The sequence below is a fragment of the Phodopus roborovskii genome, unplaced genomic scaffold, assembly GCF_943737965.1.
Source record: "Phodopus roborovskii unplaced genomic scaffold, PHOROB, whole genome shotgun sequence".
Lineage (NCBI taxonomy): Eukaryota > Metazoa > Chordata > Mammalia > Rodentia > Cricetidae > Phodopus > Phodopus roborovskii.
Window position 1 is genome coordinate 7792232 of NW_026126540.1, and position 21881 is coordinate 7814112.

General features: G+C 33.3%; 1 protein-coding gene across 1 annotated transcript in view; it reads right to left on the reverse strand.

The window, feature by feature from the left end:
* The window catches only part of Si (sucrase-isomaltase), a 77033-nt gene that overhangs the window by 14617 nt on the left and 40535 nt on the right, over window positions 1–21881 (reverse strand). Inside the window, exons 25-37 of the mRNA XM_051198819.1 lie at window positions 21023–21229; window positions 20661–20815; window positions 18340–18508; window positions 16027–16123; window positions 15805–15917; window positions 15592–15717; window positions 14236–14364; window positions 13034–13144; window positions 6223–6285; window positions 5031–5147; window positions 3599–3686; window positions 2070–2208; window positions 292–425 (exon numbers count right to left, since the gene is read on the reverse strand). Coding sequence (XP_051054776.1) covers window positions 292–425; window positions 2070–2208; window positions 3599–3686; window positions 5031–5147; window positions 6223–6285; window positions 13034–13144; window positions 14236–14364; window positions 15592–15717; window positions 15805–15917; window positions 16027–16123; window positions 18340–18508; window positions 20661–20815; window positions 21023–21229 — 1648 coding nt within the window. The remainder of the gene's footprint in view (window positions 1–291; window positions 426–2069; window positions 2209–3598; window positions 3687–5030; window positions 5148–6222; window positions 6286–13033; window positions 13145–14235; window positions 14365–15591; window positions 15718–15804; window positions 15918–16026; window positions 16124–18339; window positions 18509–20660; window positions 20816–21022; window positions 21230–21881) is intronic.

Below are 21881 nucleotides of genomic sequence, written 5' to 3' on the forward strand. Positions count from 1 at the left end.
TCTACTCATTTTCTTCTTAGCTTTAGAATAGTGTCTCTTCAAACTCATGCCTTCTTCAACTATGAAACAGGATCCAATATGTATAGTGGTATTTATCTAAATAAACTAGCTGAGAATCATCAGTTAGTTGTTTCTCTGTAGCACCCTTAATTATGCATTCTTATAAGTGACACCATAAAAATGAGGCAAATACTTTAATTCTTACAATTTAATGGTGATATTTGCTTAGCGCAAAGCAAAACAATACTTACTGAAAAATTTTTAAAATGATAGAAAATAATTACCACATACCAATGAGTGATTTTTCCAAATTAGCCCAGTTTGCGTAATTGTCTCCAAGCCAGTGTCCCCCCCATCGACCAGCCGAGGGATATGTGGACCGAGAGATGACTATTCCTCTCTGGCCAGTGGTCTTCCGTAATGCACTGTACAATGAAGACATATGTTGTATGTTTACATTATTCATTTTCTTTAAATATTTAAATATTTCTTTTTGTCCTTGTTGTTTTACAAGACAGAGCTTTCCTATGCAGATCTGGATGTCCTGGAACATTATTATTATTATTATTATTATTATTATTATTATTATTATTATTGATCATGCTGGCATTGAATTTAGAAATCTGCATTCCCAGTGCTGGAATTAAAGGCTTCAGTTACCATTTCTGGGTAAAATGTTTTTTATAACAAACAACTTCCTTGAAAACTTGGTATCTACTTTATGGTCAGGTTTGCTGTCATAGTCAACACTTCATAGCTTAGCCTTCACTTGCTGTGTAGAATAACACATAATTTTCTTCCCGGCTATAATTTGCTAGAGTAATACACATATATAATGTTAAATTTTCATTTCTTAACTTTTCAGTGCATGTAAGTTAACGTAAATGATATTAGTTAAGCTATTTAATCAACAAAATCACTTTATTCTACTTAAATTTTTGATATTTAATATTTGATAAATAATGAAAAGATTTAATAGATTACTTATTTTTAAAAAGGAATCATCATACTTAACTTGTAGAATTCATTCAGTCAAATTTCATCAATAAAATATATTGTACAAATTTATTTATAATAAGTGTTCTCTTACTTTCCTAACCTTAGAGAGAGTTGTTTTGATGGTTTATGCATAATAAACATATTCCAGTTTAAAATATGTTACAATAATATATTAATTTATCTTCATCTCTTTCTTTCTCTTTTCTCTTTCATTCTACATATGTTTTCTCATCTATTGCTCTGCTCTCTCTCTCTCTGATTAATATATATATGTATATATATATATATATTATTTGAAATAAAATTTGTTACTCAAAAATAACTTTATATGAATTAAAACTAAAAAAGTATTTCAGGATGATAGAGGTGGTTCATGCATTTAATCAAAGCACTTGGGAGGCAGAGGCAGGCAGATCTCAGGTTCAAAGCCAGCCTGGTCTTCAGAGAGAGTTTCAAGACATCCAAGTCTACAAAAATAAACTCAGACTCAAAACAAAAATTTCAGGAGATGACAACCCTAATACATAATTATGTAGATTTTAATATTAACTAAGTTCATCATCAGAACCAAATAATTTTGTGGTCACAACAAGAAACAAGAGACTATTGTTATCTGCTTAGCTATAACAATTCTTTGTGTTCCTTTGTTATTTAAGTGATTATTAGTATTAGCTGCTAACTTGAATTTCAATGGGAGATTATCTAAATTATGATAATAATTACTTTAAATTGCATATTGACTCAACCTTTATTTACACATTTGTACATTCCATGTTATCATTTATTGGACTAACTATATTTTGGACAACAAAATGAATGTGGCCTAGAATTCTTTGGGATAACATGTAAAATATAAAATCAATAAGAATATAATGAAGATAGATGGATTTTGCTTGATTGCTCAACTATTCGACAGGTTTCTAAGACTTTTGAAGGAAGAAGTAATTTACAAAGAATAATTGGAAACAAGAAATTCAGCAAGACTCTTAAAATATGAAACCTTGAAGCTGATATCAGCAATATAACATTGAACTAGAAAGGCAGATAAGAAGCTGACAAATATTACTTACTCCAGAGTGGGTTTCACTTGTGACCATCCATACAAGTTGTGCACATCATAATGCAAAACTGATGACCCGTCACTAAGAATCTGCTCTGTTTCCATGCACATGGTCCGGAAATGTAACCCATCTGTTCTTTTTGTGAGTTCTGGGAAAAACGAGGAAAATATAGAAATGCTTTAAAGAACATGGCTCATAACTACATATTTCTTAATTCTTATCTTCCAGATTCTAATTTTACTAATGATTTAAAAGATACATATGTACTGCAAGGTAATATTTTAATTGGTATAAAATGGATAGAAATAAACCCAGAGTCATTTGCACAAAGATCACCCAAAGCTTTAACCATTTCTTTATGGTGAATATGTGAAAAACATGTTCTGAAAAACATTCTGAAACACCATACACCACTGTGAGTTATATTCCCTTAATGTGCCATATAAAGCAGGTATTCTTTCCCTCAAATGAGGAAAATGCATCCACTCACAATTTTTGGCAAATAAATTATAAGATTTCCAATAATTACTGATTTTTAATCATTCTTACCCTTTGTGTATACTAATTTTAAGCATTTGTAGTCATCTGAGTAATAGTCAATGAAATTTGTTTGTATAAAATATCAATACATTGTTAGTTACATACAAATTTTAAGATGTACTTTTAAATTTTTTTTTACGTGTATATGTGCATATGCACAAGAGTATAAATGCCCATTAAGGACAGAAAGCAGTATTGAATCCTCTGTATCTGAAAATACATAGATAGTTTGAGCTGCAACATATAGGTGTTAGCAAGCAAACTGTGGCTCTCTGCAAGAGCAACAGGCAACCCACATGTAATCCATTTCTCCATCCCTGAAATTTGTACTACTCTTTATTCATGTAAATGACAAATACAGATCCAGTACATTGTCATTAAAAGAAGTCAATTGACTCCCAGAGGAAGCCTCACCCCTTCTGAGGAAAGGATGGTGGGAGTGAAAAAGGGGTGGAGGAGGGGTTGGGAGGAAAGGAGGGACTTGAAACTGTAGTTGGTATGTAAAATACATTTAAAAATGTAACAAAAAATTTTAAAGTAGAAAAAGTATCCAATTGGAACTCAAATCTCAGAACCAATGCCACGTTGTCTTCAACAAGCTTTATGTTTGTTGCCTCCTTCCAGATACTAGCTGTCACCAGATCACACATGATCAAAAAATATTTTTCTTCTATTTTCCCCTTCCTAAGAATAATTACTGCAAGCAAATTTTAATGAGTAAAGTATATTGAATCATTTACCACAGAAAATTATGAGGATACCATGACAAAACAAACAAAATTAAGTTAATATTATGGTCACAGAAATAAAACATTTATTTTTCCACTCAAAACAGTGTTGAATTACTGATATTGCACCTGAGGTTGGGCATATTGAACTGTGTGATCATCTATTGAAAATGTAGAATGAATTTCTACTGACTGAAACTTAAGGTCTACATAAATAGTAAACAAAAATAATGATGCCATGTTATAAAAAGTATAGCTATGAAAATCTACCTGGGAAATAAGGTGGGTAATTTAGTGTATCATTTCTGCATCTATTTGAAACTGTTCCATTTACAAAACTGGAAGGCTCATTCATATCCTGAAAGACAAAAAAAAAATGTAATCATGTTACTATATATATCTCGATAATAATCATTGGGAAACCTTGATAGGTAACACAAGTTTATAATTCCAGAACTCAGGAAACTGAAGCAGGGCTATCATGATCCTGAGGCAGTCTGTGATACCTGAGGAATTCCATGGTAATCAACTTGGAGTATTGGAGTGCAAATAAATTAAAAGGGTTTGGACAGCTTTTTATTTACTCCATATTTCAAAACTGAAGAATATTTCATCAAGATGTATTGTTCAATTCAGAATATTGAAAGTGACTTCTACAATCTGCCTCATTTTAAAAACATAAAATACAGTATTTATTTCAGTAGATTATGCACATGAGTGAATCTGAACAATATTCTTTCATATTATATTATTTATAAACTCCTCCCCACCCTGCCTTATTCAAAGGGTCATCAATTGTGTTAAGTTTAAAAATACAAGTTATAGCTTAAAATGTAGACAGCTTTCAGAGGTATCTCAACATTTGATCTCAGCCAAAGAGTCAGGAAATAAGGAGCATCTGTACTGAGCACATGGATTATGGGATTTTAGTCCTACAGGGTGGATTAGAGGTTCTTCAGTCCTGTAGGATGGATTAGAGGCTCTAATCCTACAGAATGGACTCAAACCTAAATATCTTTCATGAAATGACTTCCCACACTTTAGTTGTCTTCTCTGATCCATGAATAATTCTCAATGCCACATTTATGAAATATTTCTTATACTTGAAATATTGTAATATCAAATAAATATTGAAATTGAATTGGATAATATGGACTTTTGCATCCTGTATGTATGGTCATAGTAGTACCTACATTACATTTTCATTGGTTAAAAACTAAGAAAATACATGGGCAAAGCATTCCAGCAAGCAATGCTACTCTGGAAAGCTGGACCCAATTCATGTGCACTCTCCTGCATTAAGTGCTTACTTATAGAAAAGTAGATTCTTTTAATACCACCTCAAAACTAGAAAGCTACATTTCTACTGAGATAAGATCTTTGTTTGAAGGGCATTACTTGTGTAAAAGTTCAACATTTGAGTGTGACATTCTTGCATTAGGTAAAAATAAAATAAGTGGTTAATATAGATTTGTAACAAGACACATAGGCTATTTTAGTTACATAGTCAAGTTGAGAAACCTAGGTAGTTACAGTCATGAGTATATATTGAATAATTAAACATCTATTTTTAGTATTCCTTTATATAACAATGTTTTGCAACAAAACAGTGAGCTAACCTGCATAGAACTACATGGACATTATTAGATTTACAAAACCTCTGTGGCATAAATATAAAACAAAACCTTAAAAGCTCACTTACAATCCATAAGCCATCAAACTTCATTTTTTCATTGTAGAAGTCATAAATTTCTGTTGTCCACCACTCCGCTGTGGCATTCTTGAAGAAGTCTGGAAATGCTACATATGCTCTGGAAGCCTAAATAAAACAGAATGGAGACCCACACTCACATTCAAAAAGTTCTCAGAGAATGTGCATATGTGAACAGAACTTTGTCCTCAGATGCTCTAGTTATACCTGTGTAACAATGATTACGTTTTTTTCTCAATTGTCCAGGGGCAATGAGACAGGGATAAAATTGAACATATAAAAAAAGCAACACCTGTCAACTTTAGGTGAGTGATAAGAGAACAGCTTGGCACCTGCTGGAGGCACAAGCTGATGGTGGCACATGCCTTTAATCTCAGGATACAGAGAACAGAGGCAGGTGGATCTCTATGAGTTGGAGGCCAGCCTGGTTTACATAGTAAGTTCCATGACAGTCAAAGCTGTTCAAAAAGGGGGTGGGAGAGAGAGAGAGAACATTCAAGGATCACTGTGGAATACAGGCATAATGATTCAAAGACTTGAAAGTAGTGGATGGCTACAAAAATGGACAAAGCAGAGCAGTTTGACATCTGAATCGCAGCATTTTGACAGCAAATAGAAGATCTGTACAAGTTCAAGCCAAACAAAAATCCCTGCATGGAGAGGGGAATTGTACATAAGTCCAAGCCTTAGCTGGAGCTTTTGGCAATTGGTATCTGCTAGAAGAATGAGAGCCAGGCAAATATGTGTCTTTTGTGTCTGAAATCTATTATCTTTGAGATAAGCATGATAACATTTTTCTTATTATCATCACTTCAAATCTAATAGTACAATGCTGAGTGATATAGGCTAGTCAAGGAAAGAAAAATAAATATCAATTCAGTAACAGATATTTAAAATTATTTTACATGTACAATGTATCTCACGTTAAGCATTATTAAGATAAAACTCTTAAATACTATTGTCTTATAAAAACAATGTAAAACATATAATTGATTCATCCTAAAATTTCACATTTGAAAAAGTTTGGTAATATGATTAAAATTAATCCAATAGAAAATATTTTAAAGGAAACTTCCTACTTTTAAAGGAAAACATTAAAATTCAGTCATACACTAATATGACCTTTAATTTTAACTTCTGATTAATTTTTTTTAGCTGTAAAGTCTAGCAGCAAGAAACTTACATTAACAGCTTCATCTTCTGTTAAACTCTCATTTATTTCAATATTAGGTAAGTCTGGCCAAACCTGTAAGAATGTATGTGAATTAGTAATTCAAGATGCATTTTTATGAGTGCTATAAAAAATATATGCATAGAAGTATATTCTAACTTTAAATCCCTAGTACTTTAATCCCTATAGTTATATCTTATCTAATTCATTTTATAGTATGTTTAGATTTAGAGAAAAAAAATGATGAAAATTAGTGAATTTCTGTCACCTACCTCCCATTTAACCACTAGAGATGCAATATAATTAACTTATGTTTAACTGTGTTTGAACTACATCACTTTCATAATTAATACAACAACTTTGGTACAATGGCAACAGTAAGAACAACCATAAATTAGTGAATTAGAAAAAAAAACCCCAAAACCAAATAGTGAATTATGTCACCACACAATCATAGGAATGTATGAAATTTCTTCAATTTTAAATATCATTATCGAATGACTGGAATTTTTTAATATTAAATAAATATCTTCCATGTCCTAGGGCCTAAGACAGACCCAGGGTTCCAGGAAGTATGTTATTCAGAGAATTCCCAAAAACAAGTAACCCTTACCACAGCCAGTAAAGCCTAGAGTCTACAAAAAGAGGGACTTTGATTTATCTTCATCTCATACTGAATAAGTTTCCATGTTTGGGTAAACCAAAATTTCCCTCCCTTCCACTGGTAGTTACAAAGAGTGTGACTCCTGATTTGCCCTTTACTCTATACCCTTAGAGCTGTCCTACTGGATCTTAACATGTCCTTCACACAAGACTAAAGTATGATCTGGCTGGAGAAGTCATTCTGAATTGTCCTTCTTTCAACTCTGTATGCAATTGTAATCCTCACAAATAATAAATGGGAGATTTGGGCAATGTCAAAAGTCCAGGTTGGAGGGCCCTGTTTTCTAGGATATGCCCCTGTGGCATATCCTGAGTCCATTCCTGGTGACCCAACAAAGCCCCAAACACCTAGCAGCAGCCTCCACACACCTGCAAAAAAAAAAAAAAAAAAAAAAAAAAAAAAAAAAAAAAAAAAAAAAAACACCACATCAGTGACCATAGGGGTCTTGGCCCCACCTGCAGTTAGAAGAACAACCACAAGAGTCACAGCCCCACCTGCTCCTGGAAGAGTGATCAACAGAAACTACACCTGGAGGAAGAACAACCACCTAAGCCATAGGTACCACCTGCATGAATTGTAGGAAGAGGGATCCCTTGAAATATAGACTTGTAAGGAGTAAGTTTTTTTTTTTTTTTTTTTTTTCCCTGCCACCTAGTCTTGTCCCGCCACCACGCCAGCCCCAAATAATACACAGAGATTCTGTATTTGATATTATGTTGTTGGCCAGTTACTTGTTTCTTATAGGCTAGCTCTGTCTTAAGTATTAACCCATTTCTATGTATTTCCACGTGGTCTTATCAGCAAGAGGCGGTTATGTTTCTCATACTGGTTAATGAATAAAGCACTGGTGGGCAATAGGAAAGGAAGATAGGAGGGACTAGGAGACAAGAAAAAATGAGGAAGTAGTAAGGAGGAGTCAAGATGGAGAGTCTGGAGAGAACAGAACCGCCAACTGCCTCTCACTGGTAAGACCACGTGAAAATACATACAAATGGGTTAATAATTAACACAGAGCTAGCCGATAAAAAACTAATAACTGGCCAACAAAATCATATCATATACAGAGTCTCTGTATGTTATTTGGGGCTGGCATGGCGGCGGGACAAGACTGGCGGCAGGAAGAAAAACACTATTCCCTACATAGACCCACCTCCAAGAATTGGAAGAACACATGGGTAGATATTAGTTTAAGAATGCATTCAAAACCACAAAGAATAGCACAGCACCATCAGAAACTATTTATTCTACAAGAGCAAGATCTGAGCATCCCAATGCAGATGAAGCAGATGGAAACAACCTTATAGGTTTGAATAGAAAACTAAATTTGATAAATGTCCAGAGACCTAAAAGACTGATCCCAACTAGCAATTTGAGCAACAGTGGAAAGGCTACCATAAATTCCCTTCTCTGATAATGAGATTGACGAATAACTTATCCACCATGATAGAGCCCTTATCTAGTAGCTGATGGAAGCAGAAGCAGACACCCACAGCTAAACACTGAGCTGAACTGGAATCCAGATACAGAGAGGGAGGACAAGTCCAGGCTACAGAAACACATAGAGACAGCTGACTTGAGCAAGGAGGAGCTGATGGGTCCCCAGACTAATAGCTGGGGATCTAGCATTGGACTGACTCAGCTAGAAGGCCTGGGCAGTCTAAGAGACCTCAGACAGTAGAATCAGGAATCAGGATGCATTCCTAATAACAAAAGGACTTTGGGAACACATTCCACATGGAAAGATACTCCCTTAACCTAGAGGCAGGAGAGAAGGCCTAGTGCATACTCCAAATGATTTGAGAGAATTAGATGATCCCTCCTGGAAGGCACCACCCTACATGTGGAAAGGGGTCATGGGAGAGGAGGGTGGCTGGGGGACATGAACGGTTGGAGAGAAAGAAAGAGGGAGGAAGGGAGGGAGGGAGAGGGAACTGGATGGATACGTAAAATAAAAAGAAAAAGGAAAAACAAAGTAATTTTAATGAAGATGATAGAGCCCCTTAAAGAGGAAATTAAAAATTCTCTTATAGATTTGGGAAAAAACACAAATGAAAAAAAAAAAAAATGGAAGACATAAATAAATCCCGTAAAGAAAGCCAGAGTACTATCAAAATGGTGAAGACATAGTTCAAACTTAAAAACTGAAATAGAGGCAATAAAGACAACACAAACTGAGGGAACTTTGAAAATAGAAAATCTAGATAAATGATCAGTAACTACAGATGCAAGCATAAGCAAAACAATACAAGAAATAGAAGAAAGATATGATAGAGGAAATGTATTCATTTGTTGAAGAAAATGTTACATCCCACAATTCTTAACATAAAATATTAAGGGCACTGGAACAACATGAAAAGACAAACCTAAAAATAATAAGGATGGAAGAAGGTGAAGTTCCATCTCAAAGGCACCAAAAATATATTAAACAAAATCATAGAACAAAGCTTTGCCAACCTAAATAAGGACATGCCCATGAAAGTACAAAAAGATTACAGAACACCAAATATATTGGACCAAAAAAAGAAAAAAAAAAAGATTCTCTCACCACATAATAATCAAAACACTAAACATACAGAACAAGGAATGAATATTAAGAGCTATAGAGAAAAAAGATAAAGTAACATAAAATATCAGAACTATCAGAATTATACCTGATTTCTCAATGTAAACTCTGAAAGACAGAAGGAACTAGATGTACTTTCTGCAGACACTAAGAGACCACAGATGCCAACTCAGACTAATACACCTAGCAAAGATTTCCACAGAGAAAACAAGAAATTCCATGAAGAAACAGGATTCAAACAATATCTATCCACAAATCCAACCCCACATACACTACTGGAAGGAAAAAGTCATCCAAGGAAGTTAGCTAGACCCACAAAGAGACAGACAATAGATAATCCCATGCCAGAAAAATCCAAAAAATAAAAACACACACAAACACACACACACACACACACACACACACACACACACACACACCATAACCAACAACAGCAAAACCAAAATAAGAGGAACTAACAATAACTGGTCATATCTCTTAATATCAATGGTCTTAAGTCACAAATATAAAGGTATAATCTAACAGAATGGATAGGAAAACAGGTTCCATCCTACTGCTGCATACAAGCAGGATGACTCAACTTCAAAGACAAACATTACTTCAAAGAAAAAGATTTGGAAAAGATATTCCAATCAAAGGGACATAGAAGCAAGCTGGTGTATCTATTCTCATATTGAACAGAGTAGACTTTAAACTAAAATTAATCAAAAGATATGAAGGACATTTCATACTCATCACAAGAAAAAACCATCAAAATGAAGTCTCCATTCTGAACATCTAGCCCCAAATACAAGAGTACCCACACATTTTAAAAAAATATTACTAAGCTTAAATAACACATCAAAAGCCAGACACTTCCACACACCACTTTCATCAATGGACAGGAACACAAGACAAAAACTTAACAGAGAAATAAGGGATTTAACCAATGTTATTACTCAATTGTAGTTAACAGATTTCTATAGAACATTCCACACAAACACAAAACAATATACTTTATTCTTAGCACCTCATGGAACTTTCTCTAAACTTGCCGACATATTCAGTAACAAAGCAAACCTCAACACACACACACACACACACACACACACACCACAGAGGAATAAGCCCCTCTGTCTTACTGGATCACCATGGCTTAAAGTTATAATTCAATAACAAAACTAATTGCAAAAAGCCCACTAAATCACAGAAATTAAATAACATTCTCCTGAATCAACAATGGGTTAATGAAGAAATAAAAAAATTAAAGACTACCTAGAATAAATGAAAATGAATACACAACATACCCAAAGTTATGGAATATTATGAAAGCAGAGTCAATTGAAAAGTTCCTAACACTAAGTATCTACATAAAGAACCTAAAGAAAACTCACACTAGCAATTTAACAGCACACATGAAAACTCTAGAACAAAAAGAAGCTTATCCTGTAGTTACTGACTACAGGAAATAATCAAATTGAGGACAGAATTCATTAAAATAGAAACAAAGAAAAGAATGCAAATCATCAATGAGACAAAGAGTTGACTCTTGGAGAAAATCAACAAAATAAACAAACATTTACCCAAGCTAAACAAAAGGCAGAGAGAGAATATTCAAGATAAAAAAAAAATGGAAAGGGGGACCTAACAACAGATACTGACAAAATCAAGAAATCATCAGGTTTTACTTCAAAAATCTGTACTCAAAAAAATACTGGAAAATTTAAAAGAAATGGAAAATTCTCTGGATAGGTATGATATAACAAAATTAAATCATGAACTGATAAACAATTCAAAAAGACCCATAACCCCTAAATAAATAGAAGCAGTCATCAAAAATTTCCTAACCAAAAAAGACCAGGGCCAAATAGTTTCAGCTTAGAATTCTAGAAGAATTTCAGAGAAAAGCTAATATCACAATTCCTCAAATTGTTTCATGCAATAGAAACAGAAGGAATATTGTCAAACCCTTTTTTATGTGGTTACAATTACCCAAACAACAAAAAGATATAACCAAGAAAGAGAATTAAAGACCAATTTCCCCCATAAATATTTTTGCAAAAATACTAAATAAAATACTGGCAAACTGAAGCCCGGAACACATCAGAAAAATCACACACTATGGTCAAGTAGGCACTATCTCAGAGATGCAGGGAAGGTTCAACTTATAAAATTCTGTCAATGTAATCCATCATATAAACAAACTAAAAGAAAAAGCAAACAAATGAAAACATGATCATTTCATTGGCTGCTGAAGAAAACTTCAACATAATCCAACATCCCTTCATGATAAAGGTCTTGGAGACATCAGGGATACAAGGAATATACCTAAACATAAGGAAGACAATATACATCAAAGCAACAGCCAACATCTAACTAAAGGGAGAGACTTTCAAAACTATTTCACTAAAATCAGAAACAAGACAAGACTGTCCAATCTCTCCATGTCTAGTATTCCAAGTTCTAACTATAGCATTAAGAAAACAAAAGGGGCCAAGGAGATACAACTTAGAAAGGAAGAAGTCCAACTCTTGCTATTTGTAGATGATATGAAATATACATAAGTGAACTGAAAAAGTCTACCAGGGAACTCCTACAGCTGATAACCTCCTTCAGTAATATGGCAGGATACTAGACTACCTCTAAAAAAAAAAAAAAAAATAGTAGCCCTCCTATATACAGATGAGAGAGAAACCAGAGAAACATTGTCTTTCACAACACACACATACAACATAAAATATCTTGGGGTATCTCCAACCAAAGAAGGGAAAGAACTGTATGGCGAGGACTTTAAGTTTCTGAAGAAAGAAAATAAGAGGATTTCAGAAAATGGAAAGATCTCCCATGCTATTGGATAGGTAGGATCAACACATTAAAAATGCTGATCTTACCAAAAGCAATCTACAGACTCAAGGCAATCCTCATCAAAATCCTAGTACCATTCTTCACAGATTTTGAAAGAACAACACTTAATTCACATGACAATAAATAAATAAATAAAACAAAAAAATAAAACAAAAGAGAAAAACAAAAACAAAAACAAAAAACCAGGATAGCCAAAACAATCCTGTACAATAAAAGAACCTCAGGAGGCATTACCATCATTGACATCAAGCTTTGCTATAGAGCCATAATAATGAAAACACCTTGATATTGGCACAAAAACAGAAGGGAACCAATGGAATCAAATATTAGACTGTAACATTAATCCAAACACCTATGAATACCTGATTTTTGAGGAAGAGAAGGTAAAATTATACATTGGGGGGGAAAAAAAAGAAAGCATCCTAAACAAATGGTACTGGCATAACTGCACAGTAACATGTAGAAGAATACAAATATATCTCTATCTATTCCCACGCACAAAACTAAAGTTAAAATGGATAAAAGACCCCAACATAAATCCAGCCATGCTGAACCTAATAGAAGAAGTATTGACTTTAGGATTTGTATGAATCTCTTATTTATGCCTAGTAATTCAGATCTAAATTAAAACAGAATATTTTAGTTATTGAATCTACATTATTTTCTGTCATACCAAATATGCTTTTAAAATAGTGAATGAAATAAAGTATCTAACATTTTCAAAATTATGAAACTTGAAAAATATTGAGTACCTTAGCCCAACAAATATCATTTGTATTGGGCCACTTAACAAAGACATCTTTCTTTATCCCTCGGTCAAAGGCAGGATAAGGCTTTGTTTCATTTCCTGAAATTGCTGGATCCTAAAATTAAAAAAAATAATAATAATAAAACAAACTACATATGGAGTCAATTTACAGGTTGTCTGGTGGCCCTTCAGAGACAGTGTTACTTTCTACTTGTGTACTCTTGTAACCTTCTGCTCCCCTTTGGAGAACTGACGATGCATCAATGCCACAGCAATATTATACAACATTCTCAAAAGAATCTTTTAGGAACACAAGCAAGCTAATTGAAGGCATCTTGGTTACATTTTTTTTACCTGGTGAATTTTCCAGTTGTCTAGATTGCTCTCTAAAATATATTCAGAAACTATAATTTTCACGGATTATATTCATTCAACCTACTGAACGCTAAATTAATGTAATGAGAAAACATCAGAAGAAATTCAGTAGAATACCTGAAAATGACTTGTGGACAAAAATATCTATTCTTACCCTTCAAAGTTGAAGCCAGTTTGTGACTTGGGTAATAAGGAGAGCACAGCTTGCCATTGATACCTTTCATTTGACTTATGTCTTTACACATCTACCTTTGTTTAAGATGGTAACAGTATGAGTAAATAAAATACAATGTAATGGGGAGAAAAATCAATAGGTAGGAGGAATGCTCAAAACTGGATTTTTTTTCTTTTAAAATTTGTATTTATGTGTGTGTGTGTGTGTGTGTGTGTGTGTGTGTGTGTGGTGTACTGTAGAGACCAGAATAGAGTATTGCATTCCCCTAGAGCTGTAGTTTAGGTCATTGTGAGCTGCTCAACATGGGTGTTAGGATCAAAACTCAGGTCTTCATAATAAAAGAAAATTCTCTTAACTACTGACCCATTTCCAAGCCCAGTGCCCCCCTCTTGGTTTTTGTTTTTATTTGTTTTTCTTTTATATTTTGAGAAGGGGTTTCTCTGTATAGTAGTTTTGGAGCCTGTCCTGGAACTAGCTCTGTAGAACAGTTTGGTCTTGGACTCACAGAAATCTGCCTACCACTGCCTTTTGAGTGCTGGGATTATAGGCCTCCAACGCCTTGTTCACCCTTTCTCTTTTTGAAAAGCCTTTATATCAGCAATATAGAAGAATAAATATAAACAAATAATATAACTCATGTAAACATCAATACTGACCAAGATAATAATATATTTCATTCCCTTGCTTCTTATTTGGTCAACAAACTGGGGTAGATCCTTGAATCGTTCACCAATTGTGAAGTCTAGTTGCCTTTCCATGTAATTAATGTCTGTGTACTGAACATCCTGAAATAGATAATAATGACAATTTGATAAGAGCTCTTTGGATGTTGTCTCTAGCATCACTTGCATAAGAAAAAAAATAAACTACATTAAAGATTGAAAAAAGGAAGGTAATAAAAAGTAAAAAGTAGTCTAAAAGCAATATTATGGGGATGATTGATTTGATGAATGGTTCAACAATTATTAAATTTTAGCAGTAAGCATTGTAAATGAGCAATATCACAATATTGGTATCCATTGGAAACAAAGACAATAAAAATTTTAATGCTATGAAATTATGATAATATGGTCAGTGCATATAAACAAAAATACTTTTGTACTAATGTTAATCATAAATCATATAGGAATAAATTAAGATAATTTTACTGACAAAAGGGAAATATATAAGTATATAATTCCATCAGTTTTTATGAAAATTTTCTTCTCAAATAAATCAAATTGATTTTTGAAGTAGCTTGATGATGAGTTGTTTACACTTAAATATTTGGAAATATATTCAAGCCACCAAATTTAAATTTAACTATGGAAATATCAAATGAGTCTCAAATAACTAATTTTCCAACCATTTTCTCTTAATCAACATTGTCCTTAATTATTACAGTTTTTGGGAAAACTGTAGCTGTCATACTAGGGTAATACTGGAAAACTTCAGCTTCAAATATCAACTTGCATACTTCTGTATTTTCAGTGTATGGAAATTAGTGATTTTGATATAGAATCAATGTCAATGTCAGTGAAGTTCATGATGTAAAATGAGCACTTACATCCATGTTTTAGATACTGCAAAGTTTAGGTATTATTGAAATTTATTCATATTGATGAACTGATTTAAAAGCATTGTGGAAAGAACATATCCTTTAAATCCTGCAAGGCTCAAATAATCCAGCTTCATGTTGAGTTCCTTAAAATTTGCCACATTCAGGAATACTGTAGATTATTCACCCCTAAAGAGAATATGCCTGACTATGCAAGCCACAAGGTATGAGAGGATAATAGTGTGAAGAAGTTCCCATGGAATATTCAGGATTTTACTAAAGTAGGAAAGTAGGAAAAGGTGGAAAAGTATAGCTCCTAACTTACATATCTGACAAAGATATGTAAAAATCCCACATCCAATTATTAAGTTGCTACCAAAACATGAGCATTATTTCCAAAGATTTATTCCCAAAGAATATCTTCTTTAAATTATGTCCTTCTATCTTACAGGCTCCATTTTATTGGTGTACTTACATAGGGGATCTTAGCAGCCACCATGTCATTATATAGTTGCACAATCTCTGAAGTATTTCTGTATCCATAACGACATAATTGAAACCCCAGTGACCAGTAAGGTGGCATGACTGGATAGCCAATTACCTTTAAAAAATATTATAATTGAGATAAAAGAAGTATTTTACATTAAATATAAAGCTTTATTGTTTTTAAATGAATATTCAGTCATACTTCATGGTATTGCCTTGTTGCAATTTCTGGGGTTGGTCCCAAAAACATGTAAAAATCCAAGATGCCTCCAATTATGCGGTAAGTTAGTGCAGGAGTTGGCTGAAATGTAACATCTGAAAATCCAAAATAAGACTTAATTTTTATCGACATGAGAGGTATCTATTTGTTATTAGATCACATTTATTCATTTCATAGGAGAAATTTAACAAATAATAGCTTTACCCATTCCATTGCTGTTGAGTAACAGAACTCCATGAGCATGGCCCTCATCTTCCAAAGCCATATAATACGGATGGAATCCATAGGAATTAAGTTTATACTGAAACATATATAAAACATAATGTATATTTAAGAAAAATAAAGTGTAAACTAGACCAGTGTTTAAATTCATTTAGACTACATTTGGAAATTAGCATATTCCTTATTAGCAGGTTACACTACTTGAACAAAATAAATGTATTTCACCTAAAAATATTACTTCTTAATGGTGGTGCATGCCTTTAATCCCAGTATTTGGGAGGCAGAGGCAGGCAGATGTATATGAGTTCAAGGCCTCCCTGGTCTACAAAGCTACAAGGAGGAAGCCTGTCTCAAAAATCAATCAATAAATAAATAAAAGATATAAAATACTATACATTTTGTACTAATACTTCCATAGAACATGCAAATGAATATGAAAAGATGTGATATCCATAAATTATGCAACCATAACTGACTAAGACCCCTAATGGTAGAGCAGTTATATTTCTTTCAAGAAGTTAAGTTACTCATTTTATCTGTAAATTAGCATTTTTTCCTAAAATAACATCCTAGAAATAATCATAGTGATGTAAATAATCAACCAAATAATCAACCTGCCAAGAAGAAAAAGTTTATAAAGATACAAAATTCCTTACCCATAACTTGTAATTTGTGCTTCCAAAATTGAATTTTAGTAATTTATTGGAATTGGAAATAATTTTCATAGAGCCTTTTTTTATATACATGATGATACAATTTCAACATGGTAAAGATAGCAATTGGTTTTGCACATCACCAAAAAAATGAATGCAATGTTAACTTATTTTTCCTAAATGTATCTTTCAAGTAGCAATGACAAGTAAAACTGAAGATAAGCTAGTTTTTGAAACATGTTTATTTATGATAAATTTGGAATGGTGACAATATTATTTACTGTTCAATAAATTAAGTATTAAAGAAATATATTCTGCTCTCAAAACAGAAGTAAGGAGTATCAAAACACATACAAATTTTTATTAAGAATATAAGAAGTAGTTTAATCAAAGAAAATATATAATTTTATCTGTAGGTTACAGAGGAATGGTATCAAATCACCATTTGTGATATGTCATGAATAGTGAAATATAAAAACTGTAAGGAGTTAGTTCCAGGAATAACGAATAAGTATCTTTTATTTTATGTGATTGGAAAGGTTAAGAAATTGGTTTGGATTCGTACATATTGGAAGGTGCTATTGAGGTTTGCTGGAGTAGAAAGGATATCAGTGGCCTTGACCACTGATAAAACCTGCATGACATCACATTGACTCACCCAGCAAGATTCACACATTGGACAATACAAGCTAGATATTATATGGAAGTAACCATCTGCTGTCCTGACTGGACTTGAGATATGCCCACAGGTTGTTTTCAGACCTAATATTATAGACATTATAAAAAAAATGTGGCTAGGAAATTATAAATTCTAGCAGAGAGCCTACTGATGTTGCTTTTCTAAATGAGCATGATGTCAATTGTTTTTAAAATTCATGTTTATATCCCTAGATTTGAATTACTACCAATCTTGAGCATAGAAACTTATCATGGTGGATAGCTGGGTCTAATGCACAAATGTTTCACAGTTTAAAATTTTATAATAAGCGACTGTGACTATTCAGTCTCAAATATAACATCTGTATATGCAAATCAACTTTCAAGGCTCAGATCACATGTTGAAATTCCAAGCACAACAGCAAGAAATGAAGGGGTGTTCTGTGGAATGCTGTCCTGTCAACATAATGTGCATGGCTGCCTCATCTGTCTGCAGAGAATCTGTATGTGGATTAGGGAGGACGGCCAGCATTCCTCACCCTCTGCCAAGGGATAATGTTCATTAATGAGTGTCAGGGATAGAAAAGTTTCCTCATGCTCCATTAGAGGACCCCATGCCCATGTGCATATGGGGGGTGGGAGGGTGATAAATGTACTCAGTGGGCTCAAAAAAGAGATAGGTACATTAAGAAAAACTAAATTAAAAAAATATAATGTGAAGTAAAATTTTAAAAATTGTTCAATGTACCTTTCAAAATATTCAACAAATTGTATTTTTTTGTAGTTTTTCAATGATTTCTGATAATTTTCCTTTTTTTCTCTCTCTCTCTTTTATATTCATTCTTTTCAGAAAACCACTGTATCAACTCTGTGAATCTCTAGCACCCTTTACATTCAATCTTGAGCTATCACCCTACAAAAAAGTAAACTGGATACCCATCACTGCCTTAGCTGCCTCATTAGGTAGTCACACATAGATACCTACACCAGGAGGTTGATCTCTTGTGAACATTCCCCAAGTATGCCAGTTCAAATCTCGCTTGAATGTTGTGTGTTCTACTTCCCCAAAACCATATAAATATTCTGATGGCAGACGGCTAGATATCTGAATGAATTGGTCATTGTATGCAAATCCAGGCAGGCGAGAATCCCAGCTGAAAATAAAAAGAAACAAGGCTATTAGTGTAAAAATGTGTAAAATTAAAATAAAGGTAATAATTATAATTATTTTTGTTGTCTTGAAAGCAAACAAATACTTTTCCTGTATACAAACATAAAATCACATTGCAAATAATAATGTGAATTCTTCCTTTATGATCTGAAAAGTGTTTCTCATACCCCTAATTATATCCAGGCATCAAATGGATATACACAAAACTGTAAACTCATTTTTTTGACTATTATTGACTTAACAAGTAAACTGTATTTTATGTACCACTGTGTGAAATATACAATGAGATTATAATTATATGTATTCTTCTTTAGTTCAACATTATGTTAAAAATAAAACTAATCAAAATTATAGTCATTCGTTAACATATATCCTAAAATTAAATATCTAGCTTTTGGGACAATCTTTTTTTTTCCTGTCCCTAAAAAAACTAAATACTGAAAAGGGGGAGCTCATGGACTCCAGTCTGATAGCTGGGAAACCAGCATAGGACCAACCCAGCCCCTCTGAATGTGGGTGTTAGTTATGTGGACTACACAGTCGATGGGTACTCTGGTAATTGATTATTATTTATCCCTAGTATAGGAATGGACTTTGGGAGCCCATCCCACATATAGGGGTACTCTATCAGCCTAGACAATGGGGGAGGGCCTAGGCCCTGCTCCAAATGATATGACAGACTTTGAAGACTCCCCATGGTAGGCCTCACTCTCCTTGGGGAGCAGAAAGAGGATGAGATGTGGGTTGTTTGGGAGAACAAGAGGGTGTGGCAGCTGGTATTGACATGTGAAACAAGCTTGTTTCAAATTTAAATAAAAAATTTATCAAAAATGAGAAAATTTTATCAGGAGGTATAATCATAATAGTTTACTTGCAAGTACTTCCTGCCCACTACAGCCAACTTTTTTTATTGTATTTATAATAAGTAAATTATAGAAATTTATTTTAAAGGAATGCACCATTAATTTAGTTATTTATGAGGAAATAAAAACAGGAAGAAGGAGAAAAAGGAAGCAATGCATGCAAGTAGGGGTATTTATATTATAAAAAAATCTGAGATACATGGAAATCTTCAAAATCATTTTTTTTAAATTATTGCATAAAGAGAAGTACCTTCCCAGCCCCCAAGAATTAGATTCATGAATTAGTTTGTTTATAGTCCTTTTACACTAATTTTTGATAATAAAATGATATTAGTTTGAGTAAATAGGGGTTTTCTTTATTTGCATCAACACTGCCCATAACTGATGGCATTCTGACATCATTTAAAGAAGGCATGGAGAATTTAATAAAAAATGATTTTAAATTTGAAAATAGAATGATCTTTTGAATAAAATTATTCACTATAATATTAATACTAATGTTTATCAATTTATTTTCATCAGGTTCCAGATCTCTCAAATATTCTTAATAACACATTTACATAACATATTCCTAATTGCTTTACATTATTATAAAACTGATTATAAAATTTATTAAGAAAAGTAACTATAACTGTAGAGTATATAAAGTTTAAAATGAGTTTTTTTATATGGCTCAATGGGTATGTTGTTTAAAAATGGTAAACACTGAGCTGAACTGCTGGAATCAAGTTGCAGCAAGGGCGGAGTGATAAGAAAAGAGGTCAAGACCAGGCTACAGAGACCCACAGAGACAGCTGGCCCGAACAAGGGGAAGCTCATGGAACCCAAACTGATAGCTGGGATACTAGCATTGGACCTACTGAGAACCCCTAAAGTCTCAGTTAGAAGTCTAAGGGACCTCTGACAGTGGAACCAGGATGTATCCCTGGTGCAGGAAAGGATTTTGGGAGCACATTCCCAATGGAGGGATACTCCTTTAGTTAGCCTAGAGGTGAGACGGAGAGGGGGCGGGGGCTAGACCCTACTCCAATTGACTTGACAGATTTTGATGATCTCTCCTGGAAGGTATCACCTTCCCTGTGTATTGGGGGTGTAGGATGTGGGGTCCAAGGTTATGGGAGGGAGGGTGCTAGAGAGAACTGGGATTGCTATGTACAATAAGAAAAAGTAATAAAAAAATGGTAAAATTGGGAAAACATTTACCAACTGTTAGTATATGGCTCTTTTAAAGTAAAACTTTTCTACTTTGTATCATATCATTTAATCACTTACATAAGCCGTCCACTGCTTCTCCTTCGAACCTGGATGCCAAAAGGATTTTCCTTGATTTCAACATCATAGAGCCTATTTTCATAAGAACTTGTTGGGGTCTCTGGAATGTTTAATGGTACTGGAACTTCATATCTCTTATGATTTGCATCATAAATCTAATGAAGAAAATCAGTAAGAACACATTCATTCTCATTGCTGAGAGGCACATGTTTCTAATAATACCTCCAAAAGGAGAATTTAGAATTGTCATCTGTGTTTGCATTTGTACCTTATATTATATTGCATATGCAGAAACTATTGAGATCAAGTAAAATATTGACTTGTTTAACATTTTCTACTAAGTAAGTTTATATGTAACTTACCTTAAATTGTAGCATGTCATTTTTGTGATATTTTACTTCCACACGGAGATTGGAGATGGGATTAGAGGGAAGGTTTACTCTAGCATTTGCAGTATTCAACTGGAGTTCAGCTGTTATACCCGTTGGTGAATATTTAGTTGAAGTTAACAAGTAGGGATTGTGATCTTTAGGAAAATAGCATTCAGGTGCAAAGGATGACCCACTAACCTAAAAGCAGTACACAATCAGAAAGTGTAAGCATTGTAACCTTGAAATTAAAAAAAATCAAACTGAAAGATCTTACCTGAGTTTAGTAACAATTTGTATGACTCATAATTAAGAGGATCTATTATTCATGAGATAGGTTCCAAATTATTATATTACATATTTACATATTGATTCTAGTGTGAGAATAGCAAAGACAAATGATCAAATATTTCCTTTTCAATGCATAATAATATAAATTGTGTTCTATTACAAAAATTCCATAATTTTGTCTGTATTTAATTTTATGCTTTATAATGCTACTATTTTCTCTTCATGAAAATGACTGTAATATGCAAAGTAGTAGTTGTAGTTGTTTTCTCTTCCACATATTTCAATATCTTTTATGGTTCATGTGGGAAAACTGAAGGTGGCAACCATACCAAGTTATACACAGCTGTCATTCTTCCCAAAGAGTGGTATAAAATAATACATCTTCCCTTAGTGGTACATATCCAAGATTTCATAAGTAGAAATTTGTTTTTAAAGTATGTGCTATTATTGAAAATATACCTTGACAATTTTGCCAATCATATATAGTCAATTTACATCATAAGTACAACAAAATACTGTTTTGTAATGGAATAGTTTATATCTATTTTGCATGAAAAGTGAT